The sequence below is a fragment of the Crocuta crocuta genome, unplaced genomic scaffold (assembly GCF_008692635.1).
Source record: "Crocuta crocuta isolate KB4526 unplaced genomic scaffold, BGI_CrCroc_1.0 scaffold1529, whole genome shotgun sequence".
In the NCBI taxonomy this organism is placed as follows: Eukaryota; Metazoa; Chordata; class Mammalia; order Carnivora; family Hyaenidae; genus Crocuta; species Crocuta crocuta.
This window is the reverse complement of record NW_027532160.1, coordinates 231375-243178: the sequence shown is the minus strand read 5'-3', so window position 1 is coordinate 243178 and position 11804 is coordinate 231375. Positions and strand designations below refer to the sequence as shown.

Genomic DNA, 11804 nt, shown 5'->3' with positions numbered 1-11804 from the left:
AGGCCCGAGCCCAGACCCTGCCCTGGACTGGCCACCAGCCACAACCCAGGATACATTTCCACTGGCCTGATCCTCAAATCTAGGCTTGGATCCACCAGACAGATTACTGTTCCCAATCCAGTACCTTTCACTAGCCTGGTCCATATCCCCAACCCAGTACGCAATGCTAGCCACATTCCCAGCTATAGGTTCAGCCCAAGACCCTCCATTAGCCTGGATCCTAGCCCCATCCTGAGATCTTCCACTGGCCTGTTCCTCAGCTGTAGTCCAGGACCCTCCAATGGCATCTTCCCCAGCCCAGGACATGGCACTGGCCTGACTTCTAGCCCAGGGTTCACCAATAGCCTGGTTCCCAGTACTAGCCCAAGATCCCACACTGGCCTGGTTCTGAGCTCCAATCCAAGACCCTCCAATGGCCATGTCCCTAACCTCTGACAAAGAATCTCCCCTACTGGCCTTGCTCCCAGCCCAGGACTCTTCACTGGCCTGACTCCCAACCCAGAGTCCCCCACAAGCCTGGTCCCCAGCTTCAGCCCAAGAAGGAAAACCAACTTCATTCTCAGCCTTAGCCCCAGCCCAAGACTTAATATCAGACTTATCACTAGCCCCACTCCAGGACTCGAGACTGGTTTCATTCTCATCATCAGCCCAGGACATGCTATTCTCCCAGTATCCATCCCTGGCCTGAAACCTAAATTTGATCCATCGCTCAGAAGCAATCCAATCCTCAATACCAATCCCATTCCAGTAATAGTCATGGACCCTAGGCTGAGTTTTTCTGTAGGCCTGAGTGCCTGTCCCACTGCCACTCTCAGAAGTGAGTATGGTTTCAGTCTTAGGTTTTGCATAGCCTTCATCTTCTGTGGCTTCTACCTCAGACTTCAGTATAGCCTTGTCCTTTGCCTCAGGCAAGATCTTATTCTGGGAATGGGCCACAGACTGAGGCTGACCAGAGCCCATCCTATGTGTCCAAGCCCCTACCTTAGGCTCAGCATTGGTATTTCCCCTGACCTTACTCTTGGCACCAAGCAAGGCCTCACCCTGATAACTGGCCACAGCCTGGGGTGAAAGAGAGCCTATTCTATCTTGCCCAGCCCCTGCCTTAAATACTGCATAGGGATTGTCCCTAACCTTATTTCTGGCACCAGACAAGGCTTCACCTTGAGAATTAGACTTGGCTTGGGACTGGGCAGTGCCTATTATATCTGTTTGAGGCTGAGCAGAACACATTGTATCTGGCCCAGTGCCTACCTTAGACATAGCACTGGGATTGCCCTGGACCCTACTCCTGGCACCAGGCAAGGTTTCACCTTGGAACTCAGACACAGCCTGAGGCTGGGTAAAGCTTGCTGTATCTGCTTTGGCCTCTACCTTAGACACAGCATTGGGATTGCCTCTGACCTTATTCTTGATGCTAAGCAAGGCTTCACCTTGGGAATTGTCCACAGCCTGGGGCCAAGCACAGCCCATTGTATCTGGCCCAATGCCTGCTTCAGACACAGCACTAAGATTGCCCCACACCTTATTCTTAGTACAAGATGAAGCTTCACCCTGGAAACTGGTCACAGCTTGGGGCTGGGCAGAGCCTGTTGTAACTGTTTGAGGCTGGGCAGAGCCCATTGTATCTGGTCTGGCCTCTGCCTTACACACAGCATTGGAATTGACCCTGACCTTATTCTTAATACCAGACAAGGCTTCACTCTGGGTATTGGCCACCACCTGGGGCCAGGCAGAACCTGTTATATCTGCACTGGCCTCTGCTTTAGATACAGCATTGGGATTGCCCTTGACCTTATTTTTAGTACCAGACCAGGCTTCATCCTGGGAATTGGTCACAGCTTGGGGTTGGGCAGAGCCCACTATATCTTGCTCAGTGTGTGATTTAGACAGAACACTGAGATTGCCTTGGACCTTACTCCTGGCATCAGACAAGGCTTCACCTTGGGAATTAGACTCAGCCTGAGGCTGGGCAAAGCTTGTTGTATCTGCTCTGGCCCCTACCTTAGACATGGCATTGGGATGACTGCTGACCTTGTTCTTCACACCAGGCAAAGCCTCATACTGGGAATCAGCCACAGTCTGGAGCTGGTCAGAGCCCACTGGATCTGGCCCAGTCCCTGCTTTAGACAAAGCACTGGGATTGCCCTTGACCTTATGCTTGATACAAGGCAAGGCCCCACACTGGGAACTGGCCACAGCATGCAGCTGAGCAGAGCCCACTGTATCTGGCCCAGCCCCTGTCTTAGACCCAGGATTGGAATTTCCTCTGACCTTGTTCTTAGTACCAGGCAAAACTTCACCCTGGGAATTAGCCATAATATGTGGCTGGGCAGAACCCACTATATGTGATCCATTCTCTGCTTTAGACAAAGCATTGGTATTGCCCCTAACCTTACTCTTGTTACCAAGCAAGGCTTCACCCTGGGAATTGGCCACAGCCAGGGGCTGGGCAGAACAGGTTATATCTGTTTGAAGCTGAGCAGAGCCCATTGCATCTGCCCTGGCCTCTGTCTTAGACACAGCACTAGGATTGCCTCTGACCTTATTCTTAGGACCAGACAAGGCTTCACCCTTGGCATTGGCCACAGCCTGGAGCTGGGCAGATCCCACTATATCTGGCCCAGCCCCTGTCTTGGGTACAGCATTGGAATTTCCCCTAACCTTGTTCTTAGTGTTAGGCAAGACTTCACCCTGGGAATTGGCCACAATCTGAGACTGGACAGGACCCACTATATCTGGTCCAGTCCCTGCTTTAGACAAAGCATTGGGATTGCCCCTGACCTTGCTCTTAGTACTACACAGGTTTTCACACTGGGAATTGGCCATAGCCAGGGGCTGGGCAGAGCTTGTATCTGTTAGAGTTTGGGCAGAGCCCATTGTACCTGCCTTAGCCACTGCCTTAGACACAGCACTGGGATTGACCCTGACCTTGTTCTTAGTACCAGACAACGCTTCAACCTGGGCATTGGCCACAGCCTGGAACTGGGCAGAGCCCACTGTATCTGGCCGAGATCCTGATTTAGACACATCACTGGAATTGCCCTTGACCTTGTTCTTAGTATCAGGCAAGGCTTCACCCTGGGAATTGGCCACAGCCAGGGACTGGGCAGAACCTGTTGTATCTCTTTGAGGCTGGGCAGAGCCCATTTCATCTGCCCTGGCCTCTGTCTTAGACACAGTACTGGAATTGCCCCTGACCTTATTATTAGGACGAGACAAGGCTTCAACTTGGGCATTGGTCACAGCCTGGAGCTGGGCAGTGCCCACTGTATCTGGCCCAGTGCTTGATGTAGACACAGCTTTAGAATTGCCCTTGACTTTGTTCTTAGTACCATGCAAGACTTCACCTTGGGAATTGGCCACAACCTGAGGCTGGACAGAGTCCCCTGCATCTAGCTGAGCCCCTGTCTTAGACATACCACTGGACTTGCACCTAGCCTTATTCTTGATATCAAGCGGGGCTTCACTCTGAGAACTGGCCACAGTCAGGGGCTGGGAAGAACCTGTTGTATTTGTTTGAGGCTGGGCAAAACCTATTGCATCTGCCTTAGCCTCTGCCTTAGACACAGCACTGGGATTACCCTTGACCTTATTCTTAGTAGCAGACAAGTCTTCACCCTGGGAATTGGTCCCAGACTGGAGTTGGGCAGAGCCCACTGTATTTGGCCCAGCCCCTGCCTTAGACACAGCATTGGACTTGCCCTTGACCTTATCCTTAGTGCTGGGCAAGTTTTCACCTTGGGAATTAGACACCTCAGACTGGGCAGAGCCTATTGTATCTGGCTCAGCTGCTGTCTTAGACACAGCACTGGGATTGCCCCTGACCTTATTCTTAGTACCAGATGAGGCTTCACCATGGAAATTGGTCACAGCCTGGGGCTGGGCAGAGCCTGTTGTATCTGTTTCAGGCTGGGCAGAACATATTGAATCTGGCCCAGTCCCTGCTTTAGACATAGCTTTGGGATTGCCCCTGACTTTATTCTTAGTATTAGATGAGGCATCATCCTGGAAATTGGCTACAACATGGAGCTGGGAAGAGCCCATTGTATCTGGCCCAGCCCGTGACTTAGATATAACATTGGAATTGCCCCAGACCTTATTCTTGACACCAGGCAAGGCTTCACCCTGGGAATTGGCCATAGTCTGAGGCTGACCATAGGCTCTCAGTTCTGCCTTAGTCTCTGACCAAGAAATGGCATTAGGATCATCTTTGCCATCAACCCTGAAATCAGGTAAAACATCAGCTTGGGTCTTGACCCCAACCTTAAGCTGTTCACAGGCTTTCATTTCTATCCCGACCTCTGCTTTACACTTGCTTTTGGCTTTTCCCCTAGCCTTACCTCTAGTACCAGGTAAAATCTCAACCTGGCTCTTATTTGAAGCCTGAGATTGTGCCTTTGTGTCTGTCCCACCCCCTTCCTTAGACATTGTGTTGACATTCCTTTTAGCCTTAATCTTGCCATCAGGCAACACAGCAACCTGGACATTGGCCATAGCCTGAGGCTGTGTATAGAGCTCAGTGTCTGTCCCAGCCCCCATCTTAGACATGGCATTAGGATTGTCTCTGGTCTTAACCCTGGCATCAGGCAAGGCCTCAGCCTGGGAATTGGCCCTCAAGTTTGCCATGACCCCTGTTTTAGACATAGCATTGGAATTGCCTCTACCTTTAACTCTGGCATCAGGCATAGCCTCAGCCTGAGTACTGGCTACAGCTTGAGGTTGAGCAGCAACCTTCATGTCAGCTCCAGTCATTGCCTTAGATGTGACATTGGTATTTCCTCTGTGATCAACCCTGGCCCAAAACATCGCCTCAGCCTGTTTCTTGGCCACAGTCTCAGGTTGTGTAGAAACTCTTATATCTGCCCCTGTCCCTGCCTTACACACGACATTGGTTTTACCCCCAGCATCAAACTTTGTCCCTAGCAAAGACCCCTGGGTCTTGGCTATAATCTGAGGCTGGGTAGAGGCCCTCATGTCTGCCCTAGACTCTGCCTGTGACGTGGTTTTGTGATTGCCCTTGGCCTCAACCCCAGCACCAGGCATGCTGTCAACCTGGATCTTGGCCACAGTTTGAGATGGTTCACAAGACTTCATGTCCACTCCAGCTTCTGCCCTGGACATGGTATTAGGATTTCCCTTAGCATCAACTATGTTACCAGGCCTGGCCTCGGACTGAGTTTTGGCCACACTCACAGTCTCTTCCAGGACTCTTGCCTTGGTCTGAGCCATAATTCCAGTCTTATTTATGGCACTCATCTTGGCCGCTTCCCTGGTCACTCCCAAGGTCTCACTCTGTGTCACCATTACTTTGTTCACTTCTTTTTCAGCCAGTAAACGAGCTTCCACTTTCATCTGGGTCATTACTTCTCTCTTGGTCTCTGCTCTGGCAACCAGTGCCAAAGCTTTAGCCTTAGTTTGGGTCACAGCCTCCTTCCTGACTACTCTCCCGGCCTCAGAGTCAGTTTGGGTCACTGCCTCTTTCATGGCCACTTCCCCAGCTCTGACCTGGGCCTCATTAAGAGTCACTGCCTCTGTTATGCCCACTATTGTGGCCACTATTTTGGCCTCAGACTGGTTCTCTGCCTCTACCTCAACCATTGTTTTGGCCTGAGAGTTGGCTTTGGGTCTGGCTTTAGCAGTGGTGGTAGTCTCTACTTCAGCCCCAACCCTACCTTCTGCTCCAGTTTCTGCTCCAGTCTTGGCCATGGGTCTAGTCTCAGTCTCTGACCCAGCCATGGCTTCACTCATGGCCAAGGTCTGGTTCTGTACCCCAACCACAGTCTCCATCTTGACTCTGGACCCATTTCTGGCAAATTTCCTCACTCTCTGGGATCTTCCTTTGGTTAATCTGTAAATGTAGTAGCAGGTACCAGCCCAGATCACCAGTCCTGCAGTCACCAAACCCACATCCTGAATGCGACCCATGTAATCACCCCTATTGAAGGCACGAACAAGGTACAGGGATCTCAATCAGGATTGGGAAAGAGGGTAGTAGGTCTGGGTGTAGGCCTGTGAGGGCGCTGGTCTTCAGCCACTTAAAGGCCACTACAGCTGCCACTGGAGGTGGACCTAGAAGTGGAGGAAGGAAATGGACTAAAATTTCTCTTCTAATTTTGTGCATCATACAGATAGATACACAGAAGGACAGAAAAGTATAGAAATGATGTGCTTGGTGGGAGAAGAGGATGATGAGCAAACTCTCTCCATCCCTTTTATTTTCTCCCCTCCCCATTTTCCCCAGTGCCCAACAATTTTCCCCTAAGGTACATCCATACACATTTCCTTACACTAAATGAATAATGGGAAAGATGTTGGAATGTGGCACTGACTATGAATGGAAGAGACTAAGAAGCCATCAGACCTTGATTTCTACTGGACCTACTCTTGTCACCACTCCCAGAGGTCCCCACTCTCATACCAACCTGTAATGATCAAGGCAGTTCCCTCCTCTTTCCTTCTCTTGGTTGGTGATATACCCTAAAGTAGATCTATAAACTCATGAGATCTGTAGACCTAGAGACAGACAGACAGATGGAGGGACAGATGGGACTGGAGATTTTGTTATTGATGTGACAGGCATATTATCAAACTACCTTTCTATGTCACTCAGTTCACCCCACTCTCTGTACCAAAAGAAAAGTAAGATTGTGGGGGTAAGTGACAGAGATGGGGGAAAGGTGGCTGGCAAAGGGAAAGGCTGAGGATACTCCAGACTGGACACTGACCCTACTGGATGCACACTGATCTCCACCAACCCACCCTGGAGGACTACAGTTATTTCCCATCCTCTTACCAGTCTATACCGATCAGAGGCAATTTCCTCCTTGTTTCTTTGCTTCCAGTAATCTCAAGCCCTACAGCAGAACTGCAGGCAGATCTATGGACAAGTAAACAAACAGGAGGTAATAGACACTAAGTCCTCATAGAACAGATAAATGCCCTGTTCACTTATCCCAGTACCAGACTTGTCATTGCCAGAGCCCATGTCCAGTTTGCTAATGTGTCCCATCTTGTGATCCCTCCTCTTAAATCTTCTCAGTCACATTCTAGCCCACCCCTAACCCACTATTCCTCCTGTTTCCAGCACAGAAATCACCAAGGAATGTGGCAACACTGTGGAAATCTGACAGTGTAGGAGAGGCAGAAGTACCCTCCTCTGAGACCCTCTCAAGTCTTGATCATCTTCTGTGCTCACCCTCTTGTTATCACCAGGCATTGCCTACCTTCACACCAACCTTCAGAGTTCCAGGCCAATGTCCCCCTTTCCCTTGCTTCCAGTGGTAAACAGCCCAACTGTAAGCCTATGGGAAGACCTAGGAACAAACAGACAAAAAGGGGAAGGTAAGTGTTGAGTGCTGTTACATGCCAGCATCTAAGACAAGGGTCCCAGTACCTGCTGTGCTAGATCTAGAGACCCATGATCTGGCAAGCAGAGCCTAGGGCCTCCCCAGCACTGAAATGGGCAGGGTGTAAAAGGGAGGCAGAAAAAATAAAAAGGAAGAGACAGAGGCAAATTATTTTAAAACCACCTGTACAATTCTAGCATTTCTCCCAAAAGTCCATCGTTTCTTTCACCAAGGTGTTCAGACAGGCAGGGGTATCTGGAAAACTGGAAAATGGAGAAAGAGATGGAGGCCCCGGGATCCCCTACTCTAGAATCATACATAGCAGACTGCCACCTACTTCTCCTTAAACCCATTTCTAGGAGTCTCCAGCAGAAGAGACAAGGAGTGAGGGAAGGCTTTTTCTTTTGCAAAGCCTCTATGCCGCCTGGCAAAGGCTATCTCAAAAACATCATCATCATCATCATCATCATCATCATCATAACAATAATAATAATAGTATTCATTGATACAATTTGCATTTTCTCAATATTATCTGAAGTGCAAATTAAAGCATCCATAGAAAAGTTTGCTATCTTTATTGGTTTTCAACATACAATTTAAATAAAAAATCCTAAACTTGGTAAGTAAACGCAGTTTAGGGAAAGTCCCCTAGTTAGCCCCACCCCATATCCCAAGCAGACTGTGGCGCCTAAGTTCCTGTCATAGAGAATTCACACAGAACTTCAACCGTCCATAGGCAGTGCCCATGCTCACACTAACCTCCACAGATCCCGTGCAGTTTTCTTCTCTCCTTCTTCCCTTGCCTCGCCACAAACAGTGCCACACCGAACTACTGTCCATCAGACAAGAGAGAAGAAAGGCGCTGAGTTCTTGGACCAGGACCCAGGACACAGATACCAATACTCACCTTTCTGGATTCAGGATCTCGGTTATCAAATGTCCCTGCCCGCATTCCAAGACGCCATCCCCACCAACCCCACCGTCCAGTCCCCAGGCCCACCATTTTCTGTGTAAATGCCACAGTGGCATGTCCCTTCCACTGAAATGAGCAGGAGGCTGAGCGGACATGTGCGGTCAGAGATTAGAATAAGGATGGGGCATCTCAATCTCTGCATTTCCTTTTTGAGCCACTTCCTCTCCCCACCCCAAACTATCCTCCCAGTCAGAGCCCAAGGTTCCCCAGCACAGACGTAGGCAGGGGGAGGGGACTTGGGAAAGTCACAGGGAAGGTTCCTGGAACTTGAGCCCGCTTTGTTTGGTATCCGGGAATCTGCTACCAGGGTTGATGGGCCGCTGCCCTAAGCCCACCCGCCCGGCGTTGACACGCTGGCTCCTTACCTCCTCGGCTTTCCGGTTTTCCTTGGGCCCAGTGCCAGTCCGCCGGGCGCAGGGCAGAGGGGAGGTGGTACCCAGACAGGAGTGATGACTACACCGAAGGTTGCGTCGCTCTGCAGCTCCAGGTCACGTGAGGGCCCTACGTCACCAGACTCTCTCCCCTCCCACCCCACCCCTTCCGGATGGCAGGGAGTTTTGCAGGATCCTTCCCCCCGCCTCCGGGTGCACCCACTCCCCATCCACCCGTCTTTGCACAGGGCCTCAGCGCGCACAGCGCAGTCACTCAGCTCTGTCATCTCCAGTCTTAAGGCCCACTAGTGGCCTCATCGCCTTGCGATTGTGGTTTGCCCTTCTCAGTTTACCTGGGAGGGTCTGCATCTCACCCTCTCCCAGGCCTTGGTTCGGGCCTTTTCTCTGCTTCTTTGAGGAATCCTCTCTTTGTGCCTTAGACTATAAGACCAATGGTCCCCATGGGGTACCGTGCTGCACCAAAATGGGCTAGGGAAGGGATGTCAGGAAAGGAAGCAGAGAATGCATTTAGAAAGGGCACTTAACTTTTTTTTTTATGTTCTTTTTTTTCCTTTTATCATTGCATTCATTGTTTTTGTAATCGGGAAATGCAATCAAGCCATTTTCATTTGACTTTAAAATTTAGTTCGTGAAAATAACAGAACAATCTTTTGTTCACCTTATTTTGTGCCACATTAGCTGCTATAAACTATTTCAGTTTCCAAAACATATTAGTAATTATCAACATTTTATATACAAAAATTTCCTAAACAAAACCAGCACGGTTTCAGTGTGATGTGTAATCCTTGGGAAAATGTTCAGCTTTCTAAACCTGGCAATTTCCCACAAGTGATTTACAACCTTTTGAGGTTCTGGCTGATCTTGTCAGGTGTCTGAGAACTTCCTCATAGATGAATTCTGGATGATTGACTAAAGACCCAACTCCTGATGAACCCAGTGCCTGAAAACTGGTGACTTCCCAGATTAACCTGTTTTCCATTTACGAGGCTTTATTTGGATTTTACACAGGCATATGATCAAATCAGTCTCCTCACACCCTGGACAGGACCTACTGTTATCCCACTGATGGAAATGAGGCTTAGCAAGTGGAATGCTCACGTAATCAAGACATTGGTGAGATATCTCCTGGATCTGTTGTTCATGTACTATATGTTGCCCTAGGAGCTGCTCATGTTCAGCACCTTCCAGTGAAGATAGTGGTGAATGTCTGTGGGGGACTGTGAATCACTGCAACACCCCTCATATCTTTGTCATTTTTCACTTCACAAAAAAACACAGTTTACAGGATCCCAAGCAGTCACCAGGAGAAAGAGGCCTTTTCACTCACTTCCTTATGTGACAATTTCACTGCACCACCCATACAAGCCCCTCAGAATAAACCCAGAACTCAGGGACAAAGTATGTAGAAATTAGTTCCCATTCAGCTGTCCCAGCTAGGGAGTCATAAACTAAATATAGACCCTTAAGCAGCCTCTTTCTCTGAATGCTGAAATATGACACTCTAGCAGGAAGCTTTCCCTGCAAGGGGCCCCTGTGTGGGGGAGGCCCTGCTAGGAAGTAAGCCAGGGAGCTCAGAGTGCTTTAGAACCTTGATAATGACTTCTCAGAACTTGATTGCCCATGACTAACTTATATTCTCCATCAAATTAAAAGATTCAGTTGATTACACAAACATTTAATATTTTAATAAAGCAAAATACAAACCCCAATGGCTAATTTGTGATAATCTAAAAAATTTACAAATCACTAACAAAATAACTTACTAGAAAAATGTACCAGACATGAACTGATTTGTTCTCAGAAAAGAAATACAAATAACTGATAAATATATGAAAAGATGCTCAATTTGAAAGAAATGCAAATCAAATCCAAACAACTGTGTCTTACATGTTTCAGCTAGAAGTTTGTCAAAATATAGAAATTTGANCGCGGGGCTCGAACCCGCGAACCGCGAGATCATGACCCAAGCGAAAGTCGGACGCTTAACCGACTAAGCCACCCAGGCGCCCCTATACCTACACAGTTTCACAAAGGAATGTATATGTATTGTATATACATTGTATATATGTATTGTATATACATTGTGTATGTATATGTGTGTGTATATATGTGTGTATGTATGTATATCTAGTAAAGAATATCTATTGGATATCTATTGCAGTAACTATAAAGGTTAAAAAAGGCTGAAGAAACAAAATGTACATCAATAAAGGAAAAATTAAATACATCATGTTAAATTTATATGATATGAAGATGCCTGGGTGGCTCAGTCAGTTAAGCACATCTGAATCTTGATTTTGGCTCAGGTCATGATCTCACAGTTTGTGATTTCAAGCCCCATGTCAGGCTCAGCACAAACAGTGTGGGGCCTGCTTGGAATTCTATCTCTTCCTCTCTCTGTCCCTCCCCATGCTCATTTCTGAGGGCCTTGTGGCTTTGACCTGCTCAGACCCTCTGGGGAAATGGTCTCTACAAGCAATGGCTGGGTGCAGGCCTGTCCCCAGGAATGTTTGCATGATTCTGCTGCTGCAGATGCCCAGAGACTGTGGCCAGGTGCCAGCCTGCTCCAGAAAATGTCGGTATGATCATATAGCAGCAGTGTTTCAGGGATTATGGTAAATTACAACACACAGCTGGTGCCAAGCTTCATCCTTAATGTCCTTGTTCCAACACCAGCAGATGTGGCTGTTCTCCAGGGTCCACTGAGATATTTACCTGTGGGGCCTCTGCCAAATGTCCTCCCAGCAGGGGAACCGCCTCTCCCTGTATGGCCCGAGGAACCCTTGGACATTGCTGTCTGTTCCTGGGGATTTGCCCTTCCCACCAGAGCTCCACCAGGTAATGAGCTGTGAAGTTTCAGATTCTGTGCTCCCCTGTTAATAGAGTCTTAATGGAATTTAAATCCTCTCCTTTCTCCTTTCTCCATTTGTTGTTCAGTCCCTTGTGGGTGTTTCCACTCTTTCTCTTTCTCTACAGCTGTTTTTGCGGGAAGTGCACCAGTTCACCTTTCTGTGCTGTGTACCTGCTGAGTTCTGTGATTCAAATTGTGCAGATTGTTGTATTAATCCTCAAATCAGTTTTCTAGGTGTGCAA

General features: G+C 48.5%; 1 protein-coding gene and 1 long non-coding RNA gene across 2 annotated transcripts in view; both read right to left on the bottom strand.

Moving 5' to 3' along the window:
- The window catches only part of ARMCX4 (armadillo repeat containing X-linked 4), a 9084-nt gene extending 3159 nt beyond the window's left edge, over window positions 1–5925 (bottom strand). The window contains exons 1-7 of the mRNA XM_077776443.1: window positions 4096–5925; window positions 3534–3708; window positions 3049–3113; window positions 2542–2781; window positions 1990–2391; window positions 1597–1869; window positions 5–1059 (exon numbers count right to left, since the gene is read on the bottom strand). Coding sequence (XP_077632569.1) covers window positions 5–1059; window positions 1597–1869; window positions 1990–2391; window positions 2542–2781; window positions 3049–3113; window positions 3534–3708; window positions 4096–5925 — 4040 coding nt within the window. The remainder of the gene's footprint in view (window positions 1–4; window positions 1060–1596; window positions 1870–1989; window positions 2392–2541; window positions 2782–3048; window positions 3114–3533; window positions 3709–4095) is intronic.
- Window positions 5926–7551: 1626 nt separating this feature from the next.
- Window positions 7552–8766, bottom strand: LOC144241812 (uncharacterized). Its single transcript, XR_013338202.1, has 3 exons — window positions 8685–8766; window positions 8106–8178; window positions 7552–7609 (listed from the first exon to the last, which is right to left on the bottom strand). It is a non-coding gene; the product is annotated as an uncharacterized LOC144241812 (long non-coding RNA).
- Window positions 8767–11804: the final 3038 nt, after the last annotated feature.